The 26,077-nt window shown below is 40.6% G+C and overlaps 1 protein-coding gene across 4 annotated transcripts in view; it reads right to left on the reverse strand.

Moving 5' to 3' along the window:
- PITPNM3 (PITPNM family member 3) overlaps positions 1-26,077 on the reverse strand; it is a 344,340-nt gene that overhangs the window by 44,256 nt on the left and 274,007 nt on the right. For all 4 annotated transcript variants that reach the window (XM_030536854.1, XM_030536856.1, XM_030536855.1 and 1 more), the window contains 4 exons: positions 18,834-19,023; positions 15,165-15,284; positions 6,174-6,355; positions 2,618-2,790 (listed from right to left, as the gene is read on the reverse strand). In XM_030536854.1, coding sequence (XP_030392714.1) covers positions 2,618-2,790; positions 6,174-6,355; positions 15,165-15,284; positions 18,834-19,023 — 665 coding nt within the window. The remainder of the gene's footprint in view (positions 1-2,617; positions 2,791-6,173; positions 6,356-15,164; positions 15,285-18,833; positions 19,024-26,077) is intronic.

Genomic DNA, 26,077 nt, shown 5'->3' on the forward strand with positions numbered 1-26,077 from the left:
TGCTATGGAGTGTCAGGGGAATGTTGAATGGAGGAAGAAGGGGGAAATAGAAGACCCCTTGAAAGGATAGCAAAAATTGGAACCAAAGTTCACTTTTTAGCTAGATTCCTACTAGCACAGAAGAAAAATCAACATTCAAATCTATGATGCCTGAGCACATGACAGATGTTATACATATTCTGTATGTAGACATTATACAGCATCCCACTATGCCATGCGATCCTGTTCTGCAGCAGGAAATACACAATGCGCTGGGCAAATTTTCCTTTGCCCATGGACTCAAAACTTTAAATCGAAAATGAAAGGATGTCTAGCCTTACATTTCTCATGTTTTCTGCTCTCTACCTCTCATCTGAATGAGAAGTGACTCTGACTCCACCACTTTACTAACTTCAGCCGTATGCATGACAGGAGTCTTCTGGTCACACATTTGCCTTTTGGCAGCACAATGATTCAACTTTTTCCCCCCTATGGAATTATCCTAACAAGAACCTCCCTCTGAGGACTGACAACACTTCATGTTGCACGTAGACTCTGTTCGTGTTGGAAATGTCTTTGAAATACTGGCCAGAAAGGTTGCTCTCAAAAGCGGCTCCTTGCAGGACATTTGAGAGGGGATGGAAGAGAGAGCTAATTGGGAGAAATAATTTGTAATAGTTCAAACTACTGTCTGTTAATTTAGCAGCGATGACGGTTGCACTGTTCCAGCATTGTACTCGGCCAGTGAGGAGAGAAGGACTGAAAGCAAGAGAGATTACAAGACTATGGCCCTGATCCAGAAAAGCATCTAAGTACCCGGCGTAGCCCCACTGAAGACAATAGGATGACTCATCTGCTTCAAGTTAAGCAGCATCTTAAGTACATTGCTAGACTGGGCCTTAAAACCAATAAAAACTGGGGTATTGTAAGAGATTTGAAAGTACAAATATCAGACTGGTAGTAAACACGCAAGTTGCAACAGAAAGATCGTTGTGGTTTCTATATTTTGCTACTGGCAACAGATAGGTAGGTAACAGAAAACAACTCCATTTCATGAAACATTGAGGGTTTGAAATTTGTTTTCATTCTGATGAAGAACAAAAACAAGACCCTTGGAAAACTGTTGTGAAGAAAACATGAAAAGAGAAAGAGGGCAAGGCCCACCCCAGAGTAGCCAATAGCCAGATAGTCAAGTCACTGACCTGGAATGTAGCACATGCACTCGCTCTCTCTAAATTCCATCTTTCACCTGAGAAACCTTCCCAATGACATTTTCATTGAAAATTGCACATTACCGCAAAACATTTCATGTTGGATGAAACTACATTTTTTTGATGGCAAAAGGTTTCACTGGAAACTTTTCAAGCAGCTGTAATGGACAGTCAAGTAGGAGCTTCTTATATTTATCACAGTCATCTGTCATAGGTTTAAACAAAACCAGAAATTAACCCTGAAGACCATCTAGCTACACATTCATCTACCACGTTACTGCATGTTCTCACATTGGTCACCTGCCACAGAGCTCGGACACATTATTTCGCACATCGCAGCATACAGGTGTTATGCTAACAGAACCTGACACAGCGTGAAGATTCAAAGGATATAACTTGTCTTCGGAGAATGGGGTGAGTCACCAGAAACAGTGTAGATAGCCAGGTGTGTATTAAATTTTTTTATTTTTTTTTAACACTTCACTGGGCATTAGGCCATCACTAAAGGGGAAAAAAAGGTTTGTGACTATCACAGATAAGACCCAAATTCATCCAAATGCAACCTGGAATAAGAGGTACAAATCACATGGAAATCTCTGGGCCAAATTCAGAGGTGATTTTTTTGGGGCACTTTTTCAGGGACCGTTCCTACAATTAGATTTATGTATATGCTTGTAGCAGTACGACATTGCAATGCATAGCCAGCAGTGGTATGAGTTACATATGAGGGGTGAATGGGTCAGAAAACAGGTGTAAATGGTATAGAACCCTAACATGCCCCAGTTTGTCATGACTGATGTACAAAATGAGTGCAGCTTACCTGCCAAGAAAACAAACACGTGTGTACAGTCCAGAAAGCAAACCGAGAGGAGATTAAGCAAGGTGGCTACAATTTATATTTGCACCATTTCTCAATATTTCTGGGCCCAATAAGTTTGAGCTCACTTATACCAGGGGCTGGATTTGCTCCCCATGGAAAGCTAAAATGAGGCAAGTTACACTTTAACGCCATATTCTGTTTAGTTGCACTGGGGTCAGTAAAATTACTCTGGATTTACATTGGTAAATAGTAGAGCAGGATTTGGCACAATACTGTATACCAAAACAGTGCAAGTGTCACTGCTTAAGATGGCATTTACATAAGGTTGCCAAGCCTCCAGGATTGTCCTGGAGTCTCCAGGAATTAAAGATTAATCTTTAATTAAAAATTATGTCATGTGATGAAACCTCCAGGAACACGTCCAACCAAAATTGGCAACCTTACATTTATATCACTGCTGAATTGGGACCTTTAGCATGCTGGTCCCTTACAGGTAGGAATTCATCTACTGTCTCATCTCTAATTTTGCTTAATGGAACAGGGTGTACCTCTCTTTGCCCATACTGGCCATTAAGCTGCCAGTATTCAAACTTTGAAAAGCACTTACCGTCCAGTCCAGGCAGAACAGTACTCCTCATGGCCAGTACTAAACCAAGGGGTGATCCAAACAGGAAGAAATCTGAAACTTCAAATTCAAACCGTCCCAGGTTTACTTCTGAGAGACTGGAGCTGCTCATAGGAGGAAAGTCTGCATCGTTCTTCATAACACTCGCGTGGATACTGAACAAGGAAAATGGATTGACTTAACAACAATAAACCAGGGGTCCCTTTCCATCTTGCTGGGCAAAGGCTCTACTTCAAAGAGAGGCTGCTTAGAAAACTCCAGTCTCGGTCTGTAGGTCCAAATTTTCTGCTTTAATAATGAGACAATCATACAGCAAAGCCACACCCTAACCATACTGGCTTCCCATTCTTTCTGTTACAGTCATCTGGAATACTTTATTTTCTAATGCAGATACACCGTGAATTTGCTACTGTCAAAGATCAGTAATTCCCTGCAGTTAAAATACTTGGCATAGAAGACAGCTGTGCGGGCACTGCGTGACTCAGGACTACTCCCCCACGCCCGCCAAAAATAATAATTAAAGCCACATACAGGAATTCACTGGAAAAGTGTTTGCTGCAAATTGTAATGGACCCAAGTTGTGTAAGAATCTGACTCAAAAATGTCATTGTACATGAGAGCTTTTGGTGTTACAAGGATCTTCATGTCCATGAGGGTTTCTCTGACTTTTCACCCCCGCTGTGCAGCTATCTACTTAATAATAAGCAGCCGTCTAGCTTTTCATTTGCATTGTGAAGTGATTTACAAACTTTATATTAACCCTCAAATCACCAACAGTTGAGGTAGGTAAGTATCATTATCGGCCCCCCCCACTTTTTTTTTTTTAAAAGAGAAAATGGATTCTCTACTGACTACCATCTTACTTTGCTATTCACATCTGTGCAAAGCTGGTGTAAAATGTTCCCAAATCAGAATGGTGGTGTGCCAGGCCCAGAGAAGTCAAAAGTTTAATTTTAAGAGATGCAGGATATTCTGACTTCCAATGAAGTTCTGGGTGCTTATCAACTTTTGAAAATCAGGCCTCAAATTATTTACCGTAGGCCGCACTGCACATAAGAGGCTCAGCCAGGATTAGAAGTCAGCAGTCCCTGGCTCACAGTCCTGCACTCAGAGTAAAAGACCAGGCCTTTTTTCCAATCTGAGAACTTAATGGTACTGTCTTGAGCCCATCCATGTTGTACCTGATCTTCTCATTGAGAAGAGATAAGACACTTTGAACCCAAACCACTAAGGACAGAGTTTAGCACCCCTACAGTGCCCCAGAGTTTACAGTCATGCAGAATAGAATGAATCCAGGAGTCAAACTCATCTTCTGCTTCGGCAGTGCAGAGTTCCCACTCCATCCCTAAATTGCATTATTGGCCTCAAGTTGCATCATTGCTACACTATGGGGTAAGAGAAGCTAGCACAAAGTAGCCAAGACAAACATGTCAAAGTAAAAAGAACAAGAAAGTTTCCATGCTTAGGAGGTATCCCAGTCATCTCATTATCCAAACTGGGATAACATCTCTAAATTAAAAAAAACAACAATAATTGTTAATAATCCTACATGGAAGTGATATGTAGAAAACTGAAACTTTTTAAATTGCTGCACATGCTGGGGGAACACACTGATTTTTTTAAAAACATCTCTCAGAATATTTTTCATCCTCAATCTGTGCATTTCCATGCTACCTTGCAATAGATTTGTGCAAACCTGGTGGTTGAAGAGTCAAAAATCTGAGTGGGGTGTAAAATGTTCAGGGGGGGTATAAGCATAGGCAAAAATGTACTTATATAAGTTTAATAGTTTTCAGTTTAAAACTGTAAATACCTAGAAACTGAAACGCAGAAGTTTTAAGGAGGACCGTTATATTGCTTTTTTGTATTATCTTGTTTTCCCCATGAGTATGAAATACATTCCTGTAAAGAACCCTTCTCTTTACTACACTTCTGCCAATACCCACCTCTCCATCCAAGCTAAAATATATCCGGAGTCCACTATTTAAAACAACCAGATTAGGCAAAAATTATAGCAAAAAAATCACTCAGAACTACTTAACATTATTAATGCTAATCAAATGATTCTCTATCTTCACATTTCAAGCTCTGTTATGTTCCCTTTCATATTTCTCTGAACTAATAAATCTCTAGGCATGTTGAATGTCATGGTCTGCTTTTGATGAACAAAGACTGAAGATCAAATGCTTGTCATTAGAACAGGGGCATACAGTGTTGTTTTTATCTTTTTTTTTTTAATAAAAAGATGGGCTTTTTTGTCTTTTGTGAAAACATAAATAATGTACTGGGGGATTTTCTTTAATATATTTATTTTGCAGCTAACATGCAAATATATTCTATAGGTATTAGGAAAAGAAGAGTGCCAATATTTTGATGTTTCAATCTGTAAGCAAGAGAGATCAGATGCCAAAACCTGATAAATTAGTTCAGTTGAGCCAGATTCTATTATAAATGGGCTGAATGGAGAGTTCAGATTAGATAGCCTGGGAGTTTCTTGCTGCTACACAGGGAGCTAAAAGTGATGGACTAGAATTCTTGACAAATTCTGTGTCACAGACAAATGGAAAAAGACACATTGTTTCGTTGAAGCAGGAAGGTACTTTAAAATGTAAGGACCCGGCATCCAGAAAGGAACAGCAGCGCATTGATGTGAAAACCAAACAGAATAATCAAGGAACCCAAAGCAAACAATGCATTGACTGCAGCCAAAGAGATAGAATAAAATTACCTTGAGCTATTACTGACAAAACAGGCTGGTGTACACTGCACTGTACCTGAGCTGTCACAGAACTGAAACTTGGGAGCACACAATGGGGCTTTTCTCTCTATCGGCATCACCCCCAACGAAACAAAGGAAGAAAGAACAAACAGAAAGAAAAAATAAAGCACAAAGGATACAGATACTCGAGCAAGCAGTCAAATTAGGTAGGTAAAGACAGGGAGACAGACAGACAAAGGAAATGATGAACCTCCCCTGCTAGATATATTGTTAAAAGGTTTCTTTTTTAGGATTTAGGGAAGCGAAGTAAGCTTCCTTTAAAGATTACTTTTTATTCATTTAAATTGAAGATTTATGGAGGTTTTCAAAAAAGCCTGAATAGTTTGCAGACAGCTGGGAGCACCGAAAGTCAATTTCCTAATTCTCTGGAGAATCATGCAAAGCTTCCAATGAAAGTTAGATGGGGCTAAATAATAACAATAAAAATAATTCCAAAAAAATGCCAAGTCTTCATTTGATTTGATTTGAGAGAGGTGCATTATAAAAACTGGAATTTTTTGCATTCAATTTCGCATTCAAAATTCACACCAGTCAACAAAAGCTGAATTAAAAAATACAGCTGAGTTGGTCCAGAACAATGCCCCACCCTCCAAAAATTAAATATCTACATTTTTCTGGAATAGCTGCAAAGGCTTAAACTAAGTCTTCAGCAACATTACGTGGGTTATATAAATGATGCCATTACTCTCGCATTTACTGTATTAATATTCCACATTCAATTGCAGTCCTATCACTTTTACTGAATGAAGGACTAGTTACCTAGACAGGAAAGCATGGTGTTGGGATATAGTATCACAGTCATAAGTGGATGAGTCGCTCTGTTTCCTTGGCAACGGTTGCCTTGGCTCCTCATCCTCCATGGTTCCCGAAATGTCTATATTACTTTTGCTTAGGCGTTTGCTGCCACCCAGACTGGAATCCTCTGCTAAGAGGGGATTATCCTTCAAAGAATGAACAAAGCAAAAGGGAGATTAAAAAAGTGACCAAAATAAAACACAGCTAACATGAAGCGGTTCTATTTGTATAGTTGTCTTGTATTATCCAACAGAGGGTAGAATTGTTAGCTGTGATCTCTACCAAGGTAAGAATAAGGAGGCTGAGAGAAGGCCGGATGTCTGTCTTAGCTGTGCGTCATGCAAACTGGGGGAGAAGGGCAGCTAATGGGAGGGTCACTTGTATGATAACTTTAATCCCGGTAACCCCCTCCTGGGCTTGGGGCCCGATCAAAAGTTCAGATCCCATTGACCTCAGTGGTCCTTTGAGTGCCCTTTAAATAATAGACAGACATAAGCGGCCTTGATCCAAGTGTACAGAATACATTGAAATATGTTAATGGAATAGCCCTCCATGGCCCATGGATATGAGGCCTGAATTTCAAAGATACTGACCACTTGCCACTCACAGTGAGGCCAGCAGTGCCTATATATTGCAGAGACCACTTTAAATAGGATTGAACATTAATCGGTTTGTTCATTTTACCAGCTCCTTTTAATAACCATCGTTCTCCTGAAACCCTGCTCTGACCCTGCATCAATTTCAGAGGGCAATATATTGCACACAAGCAAAGCCCTGCTTGTCAAAGCAAATTCCAATGGGCTGAATCCTGCAGTGAATACGTAAGATCTGCCTACTTCAGGCCTCCAAAGATTTGGTCATATGTAATTATTGTGTCTGAATCAAATTTAAGCTTTTTTAAACTTGATTTCAACAAATAAGAACAGGTAAAAATACCTAACATCTATTTTAACAGAATTATAAGCACGTGAAAATTGGTACCGTGCATGGAGAAAACCTTCTGACACAAAGAACCTCTTGTAATTGTGTAATTTTCAGTTTTCACCCATATCTTATTAGCTCATATTATGCAGTATTACTATTCATGGGCTGATAAAATATAACCAACATCATCATCTTAATTACTTTTGCACCACCATATTCATAGAAACAATTAGTCCTGCAGTACAACTGAAAATCACTAATAATCAGAAATAACACACAGTTAAAATTCCTGAAAAGTTCTCCTGTTAGCTGCATCAAACTTGCAGCAAAATTCAGATGGTGCCAAGTCCACTGTTAAAGTTCCTCATCACCCAGGACACTTCTGGCTTAAAACTGCAGCTATCTGTAATGCCATAGCTAACGCCATCCCTTAGTTCCTGTGTAGAGGAGCTGCAATGTGCTGGGTTTCAAACAAAAGGATTTCAAAGGATCACTCTTCACATAGGAATCTGGGGCCTGAATGCTGATCAAAACAAAGAGCTGCCCGTTGCAGCTATGAGTGGGCTCTGTGTCATGTCATAGGCAGAAGTAAAGTTAAAATAAAAAAAGTTATTTGCTTAACATGAGCTTTTTGTGTGTTAATGTGGAGAACAATAGAGTCTCCACGCAATTCTTATTATGCAATTCATCATATTTTTAAATTTGCCTTTGAATCTCTTATCTGCACAGCAAATCAACATACATTCTTACAGTGAAACTCTCGGTACCATAAGAATTATTAACAATATTAACAGAAAAACTGAACTTCTCAAAGTCAAAATGCCTTTTGCCACAATGCTTCCTGAATGGATTTCTTTTACAGGTCCCTTTTGCCGCACTTGTTAACAAAGCAGCAATTCTGAACAGCAAAGGAATTATTGCTGCAATCTTTGCTTAAAATTCATAATTTTGATGAATTTTCCTTCCTATAAATTCATTTTTAAGAATATTTATGGCTAGCACACACAAAACGCGTTGAGGACACAGCACACGTATGTGTGCGCACGCACACACACACACACACACACACACACACACACACACACACACACACAGAGCAAAATCATTTAGCACCTTAGACATACCTCCTGTAATTCATTAACTTCAACAGGTTTTGGATAAAGCACTTAAACATCTAATTGAATAATAAGCTTTTTTATCATTCTCATTATCACATCATCTAAGCACTGTGAAGATAGTTTCAGAGAATATCATCAGGTTGCCAACTTTCACAATTTTATCATGAGACTTGTAATATTTTGTATTAAAGTCCAAGACTCTGGAGTCATGTGAATACACAAAAATCTTAATATTTTGTTTAAAAATAAGTTTCTAGTCCTCCTGGGTGCACAGATGCTTGCAAATGTGCAGCCTAAAATCTCCAAAATAGCCAAATTAATTAAAATGAAAAGCCAGAAAGCCAATCAATCCAATTTTTTTAAATCTCATTTTTATGCCAATATCACATTTTTCTTAGGGGCTAGACTCAATTTTTGAATACTTGGAGTTGGCAATACCTCAATACAAACACACCTATTTCTGTTTAATCCCACATACACCTCTACCCCAATATAACACTGTCCTCAGGAGCCAAAAAATCGGACCGTGTTATAGGTGAAACCGCGTTATAGTGAACTTCCTTTGATCCACAGGAGTGTGCAGCCTCGCCCTCCCGCCCCCGAGCACTGCTTTACTGTGTTAGATCTGAATTTGTGTTCTATCGAGTGAGGTAGAGGTGTATATTTTGCTGGCCTGGTTCTCAGCAATATTTAGACACTAGCTTGTGCTACCACTGAACTAGGTCAACAGAATGTTCAGTAAAAGAATGACCAGTGGCACTGGAAGTTATAGGTCTCTTCAGTCTGTTGGAAATTGGCAGCGGTTCACAGTTGCCCACTGAGTATCATTAAAACCTGCGTCCAGGTTTCTTCCGCTGGGTCACAAGGCAATCACTGTGCGATTACTATTTGCACAGTTAGATGATCTTAGACCAATACAGAGTGGAATGACATCCAAACTCCTGCTGCAGGGCTGCTACCATCATCGTTAAGTTGGCATTTCCATTGTGTGTGTTTATTTACTGGATATGATGTTGCTGTTTGAGCTGGATCCTGTTCAGATGTGGTAGCTCTTCTATTCAGTGACAAAAACTAATCTAAGTTAATAGGATACGTCCCTTTTCTCCCTGCCCCCCCCCCCCAGATTAGGAGGAAACCCCAGTATCACCTAGTTTTTAGATTACATTTTATGTAGCTGCCAAAGCACATGCATTTCAGATGAGGTTTTGAGGAGGGTGCATGAAAGGAATGAACAAGTCTGGATGGAGAAGGGATTAATTATTTCGTATCTTTCTTCTTTCTCTATCTTCCACAGGCCAGTGAAGTAAGTGGGACTTTTTACAAGTGACCTCATTGAGGGCAGAATCCCACCCCCGTCCCTACACAACTCTCCCCTGTCCCTACTTTCTGTTCCCCTTAGGGTCCCCTCCCGGGGACATAATGGTGTAACGTTGAAATGTTTTCAAAATCATTGTTTATGGTTTACTTCAGGAGAAGCCCCTGCTGAGATCAAGGCTACATTGTGCTGGGTGCTGTACTAACACAGTGACAGGAGTCCTTCTGCAAAGCCATTACAATCTAAATAGATGAGACAGACAAAGGGTGGGAGAGAATAAGTGCTACTATCCTTGTTTTCCAGATGCAGAACTGAGGCTTAGAGAGATTAAGAGACCTCCCCAATGAATGTCACACAGAATGTCTGCAGCAGAACTGGGAATTTGCATCTACATTTCTTGAACCACAAAGAGAAAGAAATTCTGAGTTAAGGGGTTCATAGCACTGAAGTCAAAACCTCTCTGATAAGGCAGTGCAGCCAAAATGGACCCACAAATCTGAGGCCGTTGTATGCCGCAAGGAAAATGCTTCTCAGCAAGCGTGTGGATAGGCCTATTATTGTTTCAAATCTGTATGTGAACCCATTACAGGTGAATTATTCCAGATCCACAACCCCGCAGTGAACTCCTGTTTATCCCCACAGAACATATTAAGCTTCCTTGTAAACTTGCCCACAATCTCAAGAAAAGAGACTGGAGGGACCACTACGAGGGCAGCTTTGTTAATATGTGCATTCAATAACTGGTCCTTCTGCTGAGATAGGCAAGGAAGAGAGCCCAGCAATACCCATTAGAAGATTGGCTTTCATCATGTGGACAACCTGCCCAATGGGATTTGAACTGGAGCCAAATTCAGTTCATGTATGTTACTAAACAACCTTTAGACTGGAAAGGCTTTTTGGTACTACTGACCCAAGCTAGATATTAGCTGGTAACCTACAGCTTTTGTTACTCAGAAATGGATCCCCTTAAGCCATCCAGTCATTTGCAATTGTAATTCTGTTCTGTATCACTTTTGCCACAATATCTCCATCCATTTGTCAAGAAGGGCAGAAGCATGTAACACCACCAGTATTTAGAGACTATATTGTGCCAAAATGCCTAAACACACTGAGGCTAAGGCAAAGATGACTTGTTACATTTAATCTCATTCTAATACATGGGTTGGTTTTTTTTAAATTTAAAACAACATAATGTCACGTCTCCAAAGATTAGCTGAAAAGCTTTGCTGGAGTTCAGATCTCATTAGTTTAACTACTTGAGGTCAGATTCATGGCCATTTGTCTCTCATACACTGCATGGGAATATTGTGCCAAATTGCTACATTTATTTTAACCGTACTTGGAAACTATTCTGCGAAACAAATTAAACTATTGTTGCGGGGAGGGGGGGAATCATCAAACATACTCTGTTAGAAGAAAGCTGAAATGATTGCTGAAGAGACTATTTAGTTATTTCAACTTAATTAATAACTAAAACACCACTCGCCAAAGCTCTAGGCGCCCTAACATGCCGGTAATAAAATTAAATCTCAGCAGCATTAAAAGAATCAATTCAACAGAAGCACAACCAACCGCCTACAAAAACCCTTTTATTGCTACTGGAAGCAAACCCTGAGCCACCTCCTAAAACCCTGTCAAATCAACATCTTTCAATAAGATCTTGAATGCTTCAGAATGCTATTTTAACAGCATCAGCAAGAGAGAACAGAATTATCTTCTAAGAGACAGTGTGTTCTTGTGGGGGAGGGTCCTGGCATGAGACTCTGGATAACCGAGCTGTATTCCCAGGTCTGCAGCACTTTCCCGCTCTGTGCCTAAGTTTCTCCAACTGTAAAATGGGGATAATGATACAGACCTCCTTTGTAAAGCACTTTGACATTTACAGATGTACACTGCTGTGTAAGAGGTAGGCATTATTACTACTATTAATCTGGTCAAAGCAGAATATACTTATTTCCCTATACTCCCTTAGAATGTATAGTGAACTCCTCAAATACTTGTCTAGTAAGGCTTATACATGATAGGCAATGGGAACATTTATTTTTCTCTGTGTATGATGAGAACTTGTATTGTAATTCTCCACTGGTTATTCTGGGCATACTGGAACCCAAATACAGCAGAGAAATTACAGTGGCACATTCCAATGCTGCTGCAAATGAATTTTGATTGGTATTTCTATTATAATTCCCTATTTACATTGCCATAATATATAAACATACACTCCTGTAGTGCAAGTTTCTAATGCTCCAGGCTGTGCGCTACTCAGAGAACACAATGGTCTCTGCAGTACCCGTTTTCTAACTTATTGTTATAAGGCACTTCGGAATAACTGGAGTATGAAGGGAGCTATATAAATCTCATTTTATTCTATTTTCAGGGCTCATAATCAGGTCATAACATTCTCTCCTGGTTACGATTCTGAGTGTAGGATTCCCATCCTTATACCCAATTCATTTCATTTCACAAATACCCTTGGGATTGGCAAAACAAAAATCTACCCCCCCCCACTCCCACCCTAAACCCCTCCTTAAGATCCATTTCTACTGAAACACCAGTAAATTGGTAGGCAGGGGCAGCTGAGGGTAGCTGATACTTATTCAAAGAAAGAATATCTGGAATTCATATTTCATCTTCTCTACCTGATTGTCTGATTAGACTGTAAGCTCCTGGGGAAAGGACGGTGTCCTGCTTTGTGTTTGGAAGGCACCTAACACATTGTGAGGACTGCCACAGTACAAATTATTACGTAAACTTGTTATGATGTCTTTTACTAGCACTAAGAACCCAGGAAACTGACTTCTTCTATTTATCCCAAGAAGAGGTAAAAACACAGGCATTATCATCAATAATCTTTTATATAAAGGTAACACCCAATGGTTTTAGTGGGAGGGGAGCTGAGTGTAATACAAACAGATAAGAGAAGCCCCCTCCCTTGGAGATCTTACAAAAACAAAAATCATCTCCTCTTCACCAGAATCCGCCTATTTGATCCTTGACATCTCTTCTGAGATCCACTCTGAGCTAGGCCTCCCAACAAGGGTACCAGTTGGTATGGATGTTAATGGCTGCTTTTATGATATAGATTTAGGACCACTAAACTCATAGTCTGCCTAGGCCAAATGAACAAACATCAGTGCCAACTTTCAGTCACAAGCAACAGAGATATCGTTTATAGCTATCTCCTCCTTACATGCCCCAGTCTGGAGAGGCATGATGTACCTGGCAACAGCTTCTGAGCATCTTTCGGGACCAGGTGCTAAATCCAACTGAATAAGCTCGAAAGGTTCATTATGATTGCGTTCAGTTGACCTTGCACAAGTCTGCTTTGCAGGTGAAATATAATAAAAATAAATGCTGCACAGATAAAGTAGCATCCCTTCCTCTCACATAAGGACCAGCACTGCTCAGATTGCCAAAATTCAGACAAATGCCATGTCCCTCTGCCTGTAGCCTGACTGTTTTGCTCAACTGTATTCTGCAGACAGCAAAGTCACTTTGAACTTCCACTCCAGGAAACAATTTGGATCCTATTTAAGCGTTCTCAATCTGTCTGTGTAAGAGAAGGGAAAAGTTCAAAGCAGCCCAAGCGACCCATAAAGCCGGACAGATGTATAGACCAGGCACAAGCTCTAATCAGTGATGATGAGATACCAAGGATGAAACTGCCTTTGACTACAATAGGGCCAGGATTTCACTGTAAGTGTTTTGCTTTGTTTGTTTGTTTAATATTTCCTGCCCCATGGGGAAATAGATGAATAGATGTGGTGAGAGAGGATGAAAGGGAAAGGGAAAAAAAGAAAAGTGTGAGAAAGGGGAAAGGAAAGTGGGGATCATGACAAGAAGTAAATACAGAGAAGAGAAAGGGGATATAAAGGAGTAGAGGAGGAAGCGAGAGGATAAAGTGAAGAGAATAATGAGAGTCAAACTACATGGACAAGCCGAAAGGGTGACTGTTATGCTGAAAATATTTCCATTTTAAAAAGAGTATCAATAATTTGCACTTCCAAGATCCAGTCCTGCAGTAGAATTCATGATGGCTCCTGCGGAATCCCACTGAAGCTCTTGGGCATCCAATTGCAGGATAGGGACCTACGATTTGCATTTCTCAACAATGTTGAGTGACATGACAATGTGCACTGCTAGAATGGCTAGCTACTGAGAAATGTCAGCAATGCAACTATGGAGTAATTTGTTTTAGGAATATTTCCTTTCCCACAAGTATTAGGAGGATGTCTTTTTTTCTTCATAAAAATACCATTTGGCTTTTATATTGCACTTTTCATCCATAGATCTCAAAGCGCTGAACAAAAGAAATCAGTCTTGTTATCCATGTTGTAGAGATAGGGAAACGGAAGAACCAAAAGATGAAGGATCTGGCCCAGAGTCTCATAATAGGCCCATGGCAGAACCAGGAATAAAACCCACATCTCTTGAAACCTAACTAGTCCACTACCCTGTCAACTGGTCATGTCTACACTGCATTGTATATCAGGGTCTCAGAGACCTGGGCTTGTGGACTCGGAGTTTTCAAGCCTGCACTTGAGTGTCCACACTGCATTGTAAACCTTGGTTTACAATTGCTGGATCTGGGTCTCACAGCCTTGCTAGTACATACATACTGCACTATGCAGACCTTCTGACTTAGGTCTGGGGCTTGAGCGGTGTCCATACAGCAAAACAACAGGGCTTGGATCCAAGCTGCAGTGTGACTTGGGTCCTGACCAAACCCACTAGCAGGGTCCTAGCATCCAGGGCCTGAGTGCTTGCTAACCCGAATCAGATTGATCTGCATGTGGATGGAAGGGGGAGCTTGGGCTTAAACCTGAGTGAGAACCCAGGCTTAGTGTGCAGTGAAGACATACCCATTGCCTCTGAAGGCCCCAGAAACTTTGTTCAGACTACATAAAATTAGTTAAATTTATCTTTGATTTTTTTCTTAAATGGAGCATCAATAATGCAACATAAACATTTACATAATAGTAATAAAAAAAACCTAATTCTGCTTTTTTCTATCACAAACTACTTTCTAAAGCAAATTTAGATCTAAAAAATTATCTGAATTTAGAGCTTCTCATTAGAACAGGATTCATTTAGAGACTCCAGAGTGTGCTTAGTGCTCCGTTCACATGACCCTCAGCTGACTGGCATTCCCCAGTGTAACCAAGGCACACTTTCAATGAGCCATTAAAATACACTCCCGAGCATGTCTTAATGCAACATTAGCCACCAGCAGCAGCATTAAGAATTCCAGACACTATGGTGAAAAATTAAAAAAAAGGCAGATTTTAGTGACAGACAGGAGCTGGCTGAGATTATTGGGAGAGGGTACCGTAAAAATCACAATTAGGGATACACTGAAAGGCACTCTATGACCCCTCCCCATGGATTTGCCAATAAAGCATTTGTTAACGACTTGCAAGTATTCTAAACCTGAAGTTGGAAAGTTTTTTGATACATCAATGACTATTTACTTGAAAATAACAGCTGAAATATTCAGCACTACTGCAATCTACCAACCCTTTGTATTTGTTTTTGCAGAAAGCTGCTTCATAGCGCCAGCTGGCTTCCATCCAGGGAATGAACCCATGGGAGTTTTACCTGCATGCTGCCGAGGCTCCCTCTCCTGCTACTGTTCTGACTCTCACCCGCAGTGCCAGCACTGTAGCAGATGGCGTCAAACCCCAAAATTCCTCCAACACAGTCACCGATGAGGCACACCTGCAGGAACAGGAGACTTCATGTGAGTCAGACATAGTGATATTTATCAGCCAGAGTCATTGACTCAAAACAGGAAGCAAGAGGGGTGGCATCATGGAGCCTGATTACAGCTCCCTGGTCCTGGGGACTAGTCTGCAGCAGCCGAGGGTTGCAAAGTTTCTGGTGGATCCCATTACAGTGTGGGATAGATATAGCCACTTTGCCACTTGCCCACTCCTCCTCTCCCCATCAACATGCACCCTATGCCTCCATCAGCTTTACACCAAAAGCAAATTCCCCAGCACTAGCTGTAATCCCTGCTGGCTCCTGGAAAATAAAATAAAATAAAGCCAAAATCCAGCACAAAGGGTCTGGATCCCTAAAGAACCTGGATGATCATGCTTCAATCCATTTAATGCACTCTGCAGACACAGGTTGGGTTGTTCATTTCTTCCAAGAGATCAAGACAGCTCTCAACTGGATTTCTAGCAAAGATTTGTAAGCAGAAATACACTCTCATTCACTGGTCAAAGCAAGTGACCCAAACTGTGAAATGAGTTGCCAATAGACAGATTTCACACAGGTATATAATTTTTTATGGTTCAGACTATAGCACTAGGAATAGACTGTAACGTTTAGAGAAATTGAATTCACTAGCGTGGTGGCAGAGATTTGTAATTTTTCCTCTCTCTCTATGATTCCACACTCTTATTTAACAGAGTTAAGGTTGCTCAAGTGTATTTCCCCACAAAATTGTAACATAAGCAATAGTTACACCCAACACAATACCTACCCCAAGGCATTAATTTCCCCACTATGATCATGACTAGAGCTGGTCAGGGATTTTTCAACTAAACTTATTTTTAGTCAAAAAAATGCATCAAAACCAACACCGTATGTGTGAACATATGAGTTTGGACTTAACTTTCACCAGGAAGGTTCCTTGGGTCCAGAATGGAATTTCTGGTCAAAACCACAAAGAGACAGAGAGAGGGTGGGCAACCCCGCTCCCGACCCTGAGAATAGTCAATAGCCCAGTGGCAAGGGAAAACGCTGTTGTGTGTTCACACTGTCAGCTGCCTGCACTATAGCGTGTTCACACTTGCAGCAGTATGTGGAGGCCTCAGATTCAAGTCACTGCTCTAAACCAAGCAACACAGCTCCCACATTCCAGGTGAGTTTTTAATTTAATAATCGTATCCCCTCTGATGCACAGCACAAAGAACTGAAAATCCATCTGGCTACACAGAACCTTAACACTACATTAACAGCATGTTTTGTGAGGGATTAATGGCATCTCATTGCACTTACCATGACAACTCTCATCTTGATGATGATGATTAGTGTTCGAGTAGCACTTAGGGTATGTACATCTACCCTTGGAGCTGGAGGTGTGATTCCCACCTCAAAGAGAGACATACCCGCATTAGCTCGATGAGAGCTCGTGTGCTAAAAATAGAATGCCACTATAGTGGCATGAGTGGCAGGTGGGGCTAGCCACCCTGAGTACATGGCTATGGTCTCAGATGGGTGCATAGTCTGGATAGCGAGCCCCTCCCACTGTAAGAGTAAGGCAGTCCTTTGCCCCAAAGGGTTTGTAAAGTAAGTAATCAAGAGAGGCAAGGGTGAGACAGGAAACTGAGGCACAGACACGTTAAGTGGCTTGCCCAGGTCACACAGCAGATCAGTGGCATAGCTGGGAATAGAACTGAAGGCCCAACCCCCAGTCCTGTTTCACTGAATTATACTGTACATATTTTATAACTAGAGACCTATATATTTAGAGGTGAATTTGATGCTTTTATCCAGTTGCCAAAATGGACTATGAACAAAACAACATTTTCGTTCTAATGATATCAGCACTTCTCCTGTGCGGTGGAAACATGCAAAATATACTGAGATCGTTTATACACTCTCAGGTGAATTATCAATAGATGTTTTTCAAAAAAAAAAAAAAAGCCTTTTTTGTAGCTTTGGCCTAAAAAAACCAAAAAACAAACCTCTTAAAATTCAATTTCTACTGGAAGAGATCTGTTTTTATAATTATCTCTGTAATTGGTATAATTTTTCTTCTCATAATCTCACCTTTCATAATGTTCTGTCATAATAGCGGGGGTTTCTTTTTTTTTTTTAAGCTCCAAGCAAGAATATTTTTACTACAGATATTAAACTGGCTCTAAACCAAATTTTAGCTTAAAAAAACTGATATGCCATGGTATAATCCTATTATTGTTATGAAAAAAATAATTTGTTTGTGTAATAAGACTCATGCTTTCCTCAGAAGATTACACTGTACCCTCAGATTAAAAATCTTTTCTTCTTTCAGAGCCTTTGAAATCTCGCTGTACTTAAAACAACTGTATCTAGCTAGACCTTTAAAGGCCCATCACAAATGTATATAAGCACTTCACACTCAGTAATAAATGTATCCTCAAGTATTAGTATTAAAAGTATTAGTATTAGTAACCCCATTGAGAGACCAGTTTGCTACAGGAGAGTGGTGATCCCAAACCCAATGAACTTCATGCAAATCTTTCAGCTGATTTAACTGGGATTTGTATCAGGCTCAAGGAGATTGAGTGATTTGTCCATGGTCATGCACAGGAATCTGGCAGAGCCAAAATCTGAACCCAGATCTCCTGAGTCCTCAATCATAAGATCATGCTTCCTCCCTGTGGCTTTACTGACACTGTGACAAGAGACAGGGATACCAGTACTTGAATGTTTGATTCCCTATGGTCTAATCAGAGATGTGCTGAGGTCCCTCAACTCCCATCATCTGCAAAGGGATTATACAAATTTAGGAATTGAACTAGCTAGGAGAGTAGGTACAGCTAGCGCTGAGCAAATTTTTCAGCTGAAACTTTTTCTGGTGAGAATTGCAGATTCAGCCACACCAAAACATTTTATGAATGTGTGTTGGTGTTGCCGAATTGTTCGCTTTAGAGTGGTGGTGGAGGGCGCAGGAGGAGGGCGGAGAGAACAAGTCAGAAAAAAACAGAGAACATTCTGTTTTGACATTTGCAACATGAAGTGTTTCAGATTTTGTTCAACCCACAACAAATTTTTTCTTCAGGTTTTCAATTTGCTGACAAATTTCTATATTTTAGTGTTTGGTCTGAGCCCAAATATTTATTTTAAACTTTTTTAAATTGCCAATGAACCAAAAATTCTATTATTCTCACACCTTTAGGTCCAGTGCTTTCTATTAACTGCATGATGTACCAGCTCAAACTGACACTGCTCAGGTTTCAGGAAGCTCCTAGTTCACCCTGAGCATCCTCAGAAGCTTAACAGAAAGACAGTGTGGGTGAGGAAATCTCTTTTATTGGACTAACTTCTGTTAGTGAAAGAGAGCTTTTGAACTTACACAGAGATCTTCTTCAGGTCTGGGAAATGCACACAAAGGCTTAACAGACATTTTGCACTGCCATGCTAACACTGCTTTATCTCATTTGCTGTGTCAGCCCCATACTAGTAACTTGATACACGCAATGCAATGGCCTAAAATAATGGAAACTCAGCCTTGCCCAAAGCAGTTTTCTTTGGCATACGAAGAAATGGTCCTACCTGTCCATTAAAACCAGTCCCATCTGGAGACTTGAGAAATTCATTGTAAACTTGGTTGGCTCTGCTAATCACCATGGCAACTGCATCCTGGTACTGAGGGGAGGAAATGGCCAGCAAGGGCAAGGCAGCCAGTGGGATGTGGTCTTCACTACTGCTCAGGCAGTTCTCATCATAGCTGTAGGGATTCAGGCTGAAGAAGAAGATACTGTTATCAGGAAAATGCAACAAAAGGCAGTGCACAGTATTACAGCCCTAATGCGAGTGTATTAAACTGAAATGATCCTGGGCGATGCAGGTTTGGTACAAAACACAGTCACCTTAAAACCCCATCTGTTTAAAAGCTAGGCTTTCCTGATCTGTGTTACTGACACTGCTTTAGATTGTTAGAACGGAAGGAGTTTTTATAAATCTGATTTATTCTTCACCATTTACGCTCCGTATTTTTACTTCAGAAGCCGAGACAAATGCAAGAAGAAAACAGATTCAGTTTCTGGTTTTTATACATTAGCACAATACAACAGTTGATGGGATGCAGGTGCTGCACTGGAATATGATAGTCTTCAAAATGAATGGCTCCCATTGAAATTATTTTAAAAAATACAGAAACATTTCTGTCGATGAGATTTCGTAAAAGTTTGTATACATTTTGGAGAAAATCTGACCTGACAATATTCCTTCCAAAAGACAGAACAAGATCAGCTTATTATCTGATCAATTACATAAAAGTAGTTTTAACTCATATGTCTCGAAACATTTAAACATTCACCTATTAGCATTATACAAAAGAATGTGACTGGCTTGAAAACAGATGCTTAGATTTACTAGGATACCAGTTTTTTCTGAAGGCTTATCTGAGGTAATGTTCTCTACAGGGGTTTGATTTCTAAAGCGCACGAACATATTGTGTATTAACTGAGTCTGTGCAGAACCTGCTGGTATGCACTAAAGGTTCCCTAGTGCACTTTAACGTAGTACTGTTTTAAACCCTCTATGTCTAGTCTAGATTTCATTTCTGCACATTTCCCAGTACCAACCTGTCAGTCATGCTTTGGATGCTCTTTAAAAGTAAAGGGGAAAAAACAATTCATATCACCTCATGCCAAGTTCTCAGAATAATATATTTATGCACCTTTAGAGACTAATATAAGGTCAGAAGTACTTTGAAAATTAGGCTGGATTTCAGCCAAGGCTACAGAGGTAGAAAACAAAGACTTCATAAATAAAAGTTGTTTGCACTTCCCATCCAAAGATCTCAAAGCTCTTTAATTAAACCTCACAACAAGATAGGTAAGCATCACCATGTCACATGCGGAAACAAGCACAGAGATGTGTAGGATCAGATTTTGAAGCCAATTAGTTTAGACATTAAAAATAAACAATATCTGTGATCTAGGTGGTCAGTCCCTGAAGTTTGCTATGATTAATTAACAAACAGCTAAGAGGAAGAGAACAAAACAAGCCCCGCATCTGAGAAACAGAAGGCTACAGTGGTTGGGTAATCTACATCTGGTAATCAGACAGAAAAAACAACCAGATCTCAGAGTACAGTGATACGGAGAAGATACTTCTTAAAGTTACCTGAAGTCTTTTCCAGTAACTAAGTCCATAACATACTCACTAACTAGGCAAGATTACTGGGGTTCCTTCAGTATAATAGTTTTTGGACTGCTGAGTGTGTATAAGTCAGGGAAAGACAGCAAAACACACAAAACAAAACAAAAAAATATTTAATTCCTGTATAAACTTCAAATGACACCATTAATTCTGCCGTTGTTGTATGCAGTGTTGTTGTAGCTGTGTCACAGCCAGGATACGAGAGAGATAAAGTGGGTGAGGTAATATCTTTTACTGGATCAACTTTTGTTGATGAGCGAGACAGGCTTTCAAGCTTACACAGAGCTCTTTGGGTCTGGGAAACGTACTCGGAGTGTCACAGCTAAATACAAGGTGGAACAGATTGTTTAGCATAAGTCATTAACACACATTTCAAGGGACCATTCAAGGTGAAGTGGCCAACTAGCAATCCCCCCCTGCATTCCATCACCCCCACATACACACACTTCCCCCCCCCCCATGACCAGAAGGGTGTTAATGGACAACTTCACCTTAAATGGCCCCTTGAAATGAAATGATAGTAACTGAGGCTGAGATTTTAGCTTAAGGGCTTTAGACATACATCTTCCATTAATTGTAAGTGGCAGATCTGTGTGTAAATCTCCTAGATTACTTTGGAAACTTCAACCCTTCAATCCTACAGTAAACGCTCTCTCTCTATAGTAGTTCTCTCTCAAATTGGGTTGACCTATATAATTCTTTATAAGATACACTTATAATACCATAGTACTTCTGCAGCAGGACAGACCCTTACACTTGCAGATCTCAAAGTGCTTGCCCCCATGAATCATGCCTTGCACCACCCCGAGAGGTCAATACAGTTATAACCCATTTTAGCCACTTGAACGCAGAATTGTATTCACCCTGGTGGCGGGGTGGCCTGCACATCTCATAATGCCACGGTTTAGACAGATGGAGAGAACGCCAGCAACACAGAAACATTACCTTATGGGCTAACAATGCACAGAAATACCGCAGAGGATCCTATAGGCTGAACAAATGAATGCTCGAGTGAGTCAGTTGTACAGGAACAGGAGCATAGGAATCGCCAGACTGGATCAGACTCAAGGTCTCTCTAGTCCAGTATCCTTTCTCTGATCATTGCCAGGACCAGATGCTTTGGGAGAGAGTATAAGAACCCTGCAGCAGGCAGATGCGGGATGATTTGCTGCAATTGGTTTCTGCCTAATCTCTCATAGTAAGAGATTGGCTTAAGCCTGAAGCATGATCTTCAATATTCCGATTAAGCTTCTGTTAGCATTATCTATTTTAATTCTGCATATTCTTGTGATATAAAATGTCCAATCTCTTTTTTAACTCTTCCTAAATTCTTAACCTCAATGACCTCCTGCAGCTATGAGTTCCACAGCTCAATTATCCATTGTGTGAAAAAATATTTCACTCTATCACTTTGTACCATGGCCTCTATTTGAGGTATGTGGGGCTGGATTTCACCGCAAAAGGCTCAAAGAATAAGACTTTGTAGGGGAGGAGGAGGAGTGAAGGTGAAGTAAATTTCACTCAGATATGGTAAGTGACTTGCCCCCAAACTCAAATAGTGAGGCAGGTGCTGAGTCAGTCAAAGAACTCAGGTTACTCATCCAGGAGGAAAACCCCCCAACTCCACACACAAAAAGGAACAAACCAGACACATGCATATCACCATCTGTCCACTTGGCACCCATTTCCTTTGTCTGTCCCTTCTCTTTTTTAGAATATATTCTCCTCAGGGCAGGGACTCCCTGTTACTATGTGCTTGCCCTGGATTTAGTACAACGGGTTCCAGATTCTGATAGGAACTTCATTACATTACATAACAACAACATTCAACGATGTGCCATTTGAGATGGGATTAGATCTATGGATCTATTACCACCACCATAGATAAAAGCAATTTAAGAAAAACAAAAACCACTTACAGCTCTGAAATGCAGTGGTTAGTCTGTATTTTCCTCTAAGCCTCACCGCAAATTTCCATGTTTAGCCTGTGCTAAAGCACTCAAATGACAGATATTTTGCATCTTAAGAAGTTCAACATTTTTAATGCTTTGCCAGGCAGCATCAATTTATCAGTTAACATGACTTCACTCTGCCAGTGGATTAGACCATCCAAATGCAAAGCAGACAGATTGCTGAATACGAGTGCCAAAAATAAAATAAAATTAAAAACCCAAACATTAAAAATATAAAATAAAAAGGCCTCCCTAGTCATATAACTCACTTAAAAAAAACCCCAAAATAATCATTTAGAATGGGAATTTTCAAAAGAGAAAAAAAAAATCACATTACATAATAAAATCAAGATGCAAAAGGAAATCCAGAAGAGAAATATACAGAAGCAGAGGATTAAAAAAAAATAGCCAGCAACATTTCTCATGAGCAAGCAAAGGAATCTGAATCAAGCTGCTGTTCAGCAATTAATTCCTGGTAAATTAATTACAAATAATTACCTGGTTGGAAAAGAACAGTTTATTTTTCTTTTATTGCCAAGGTCACGTAAGGGGAGGGTTTTTCTTTTTCTTATCATAAACAAAATGAAAATGAAAAAGCAGCACTTGAAAAGGACAGTGGAAAAGGGGAAACTCTTTATCACAAGAGACAGGCAGGATGTCAGAGACAAACACAAAGCCTTGTTAGCTTGGTGCATTGGCAGAGCACTGCAGGAGGCCCTTACATGCGCCAGTTTGGAAGTGCTGCATTCACAAAGCAGGGGTGGAGTGGGGAGGAAAGGAAATCACCGGGGGGGGGGACAGGTGAAGCCTTTAATTGTAATAATGTTGCAATTGCAGACACATTCCCTTCATTGCCAGTGCTGTATCCGAGACAGATTCAGGACCCTGGAGAGCCAGGCTTTAGTGGCATCCGTCGACTGGGCACAAATGATATGATGTCACAGAGTCAGCTGCTTGCAGGGGTAACAGACTGTATATAATGCGGGCTGAGGGGGTGAGAGAGAGAATATTCAAGGTCCAACAGAGGGAGCTAGCAAAATAGTTTTCAAATGCCAGCTGATGCAGGTCACAACCCCATGCGGGTCCCTCCTGACTGACTTCTTTGGTGAGAGGTGCTTGAGGCTTAACACCTGGGAAAGGAAAAGGCAGAGGTACCAATTCATGCACCAATGCTTGTGCTAACCTGCCTGCTAGAGCTTCCCTCAAGTTATTGTGGCATGTGGGAGAATTAGAAGTTTACGGTCTGATTTGCAGGTAAAAGTGGCCTGCAGCTCCCATTAGCTTCACTAGGGAGTTGAGGCTGGTTTCAAAAGCCAAGCCGTGTGTGTGTGCAGTTCCCTTTTTAGCAGGAAGTAGGATGAGGGACAGATCGCAGGCCATGAATACTAGTGTTTTACATGTGCTGCATAGTGTAATTTTAAAATTAGTTTTAAAGTGGATTATGAACCCAAGAACTCATTTTAACTTCCAAGTAACACATGTTGGGGCCAATCCTGTGAAGTGCGGCTATCAGCGCAGGCTGTGGGTGCTCCCTACCTAACCAGTAAAACACGATTCCTCCTTCCTTTAAGAATCAGTTGTGCGAAGTGCTGAGCGCTCTGACTCTAATCCAGCAAAGCACATTGACAGTGAAATGGGACAATTTATATTCCGACAGTGCTTTGCTGGATCAGGGCCAGAGAGTGCTTAGCACCTTCCAGGATTGAGCTCTGGCACTAGTGGAAACCAACAGTATTTCCCTTCAAGTCTGTGAAGCTGCGCAAGTAAAACAGTGGGGAAAAAAAAAAAAGAAGAGGAAAGACCAATAAGGCCTTGTCTGCACTATAAAATTAAGTCGACCTAAGGTAGATCGATGTACAGCCACCACAGTAATTACTGCAGTTTTTCATTCCACATTACCCTCCTTCTGTCAGTGGTGTGTCTCCTCACCAGAAGCGCTTCTGTTGGTGATGTGTCTCCTCACCAGACTTAAGTGCTCCCCCACAAGCAGCCAATAGGCGATGTAAGTAACAGTGTCTACACAGACACTGCATTGCCCTAATTACTCCGACCTAAGTGCTACACCTCTCACAGAGCTGGAGTTATTAGGTTGATGTAGTAGGCGAATTACTTCGGTGGCAGCAACTTTGTCGTGTAGATGCTTACAGAGTTAGGTCGACGTAAGCTGCCTTACATCAACCAAACTCGGTAATGTAGACCAGGCCTAAAAGAGAGGAGAATCAGGCCATTAGATGACAGTTCCAATAGGAGACCCAGATCCCCACCTGGTGTAAAACAATGCAGCTACACTGATCTGACCCAGGTTCAGCCGAGTACCTGAAAGTAAAGCTATGTTCTTTTTAATGCAGATACTTCACAATGGCTTCCCCACCAACAGTAGCAGTCGAGAGAGGAAGGCAGGAAACGTCTGGTTTTAAATCAGTAAACTAAATGGATGTGATGCCTAAAAAATCTAGGAAGCCAAGAGCAGTAAGAGGATATCATTTTTAACAGTCGCTTTTTTGACTGTAACCCCACTCCAAACTCCCAATCAGTCAACCTCCAGGCAACGAACAAATGAATTTGTCCATAGATATTTGGGGGCTTAGATAAAATTAGGAAGTAGGATGATTGCAAACTTCCACCAAGAGAAACTGAGGTGCTGAAAATATGCATTTCTGTATCACTGCCTACAACCACACAACCAGGGAAACTCACAAGCCTGTTGTAAACTGGTGCAATTAAACTCAATGGAACTATTTTTTTAGGGTCAATCATAGGACCAAATTTCAGCTGGTGTAAATAAGCTATGTCCATTTACACCAGCTGAAGGATTAGCCTTCAGTATGCGAAGTAAAGCATCGACTTTTCATCGGGGGGGGGGAGAGAGAGAGAGAGAGAGAGAGAGAGGTTTGTCTCAGAGGACTTCTAGATTGATGAATACAAAAGAAATAGTTAGTACCTGTTGCCATTTGGTATTTTCTAGACAAAAGAGGGGAAATGAGAAAATACATCCTAGATACTCTGAAAATTAAATTCATTACTTAACATTATGGCTCCTTCAAAATGTCAGATGTGGTCCATTAGACACATTGTCATTTCACTCAGTGCCATGTTATGCTCCCTTCCCCACTTTTGCTTTTGTTGTTTCTCAAGAACTGTGGTCCCTTTTTACCAAGGTTAATTCGGACAGCATCTCATCCATTACAGGAAATATTTTCATAAATAAACCTCAAAGCAGCTCATACTTGTCAGGCATTACGTTTTAATGGAGTACTTCATCTCTAACTGGCTTGTCACTTAAATCAATGTTGCTAAGGATTCTGGGTTAAACATCAAAAGTCTAGGAGGCTCTTTTGCACATCACTCACTAGATGAGTAGTATAAGACACTGAACCTAATGGTATTTTAAAAATTTCCCATAGGCAACATCTTGCAGCCCTTAGCTATGTGAATGAACCAATGGGACCAATTCCATAAGGGGTGGATTCTGCACCTCTGGAGACAATGGAAGTTTTTCCATGGGCCTCATCAGGAGGTTATTTATTTGCTTGAAAATAAGAAGTTTTATTAATGTTAGTACATGATTTTCAGAACTGATGCATGCTTAGCATTTGTTTGTGCCTTACAACTACTTGAAGATTGCAGCCTCTCCTGAGATTTGCAAGACCATCCTTATCAGGGCAACCTTGCAGCCCA

This window comes from Gopherus evgoodei, chromosome 17 (assembly GCF_007399415.2).
Source record: "Gopherus evgoodei ecotype Sinaloan lineage chromosome 17, rGopEvg1_v1.p, whole genome shotgun sequence".
NCBI lineage: Eukaryota > Metazoa > Chordata > Testudines > Testudinidae > Gopherus > Gopherus evgoodei.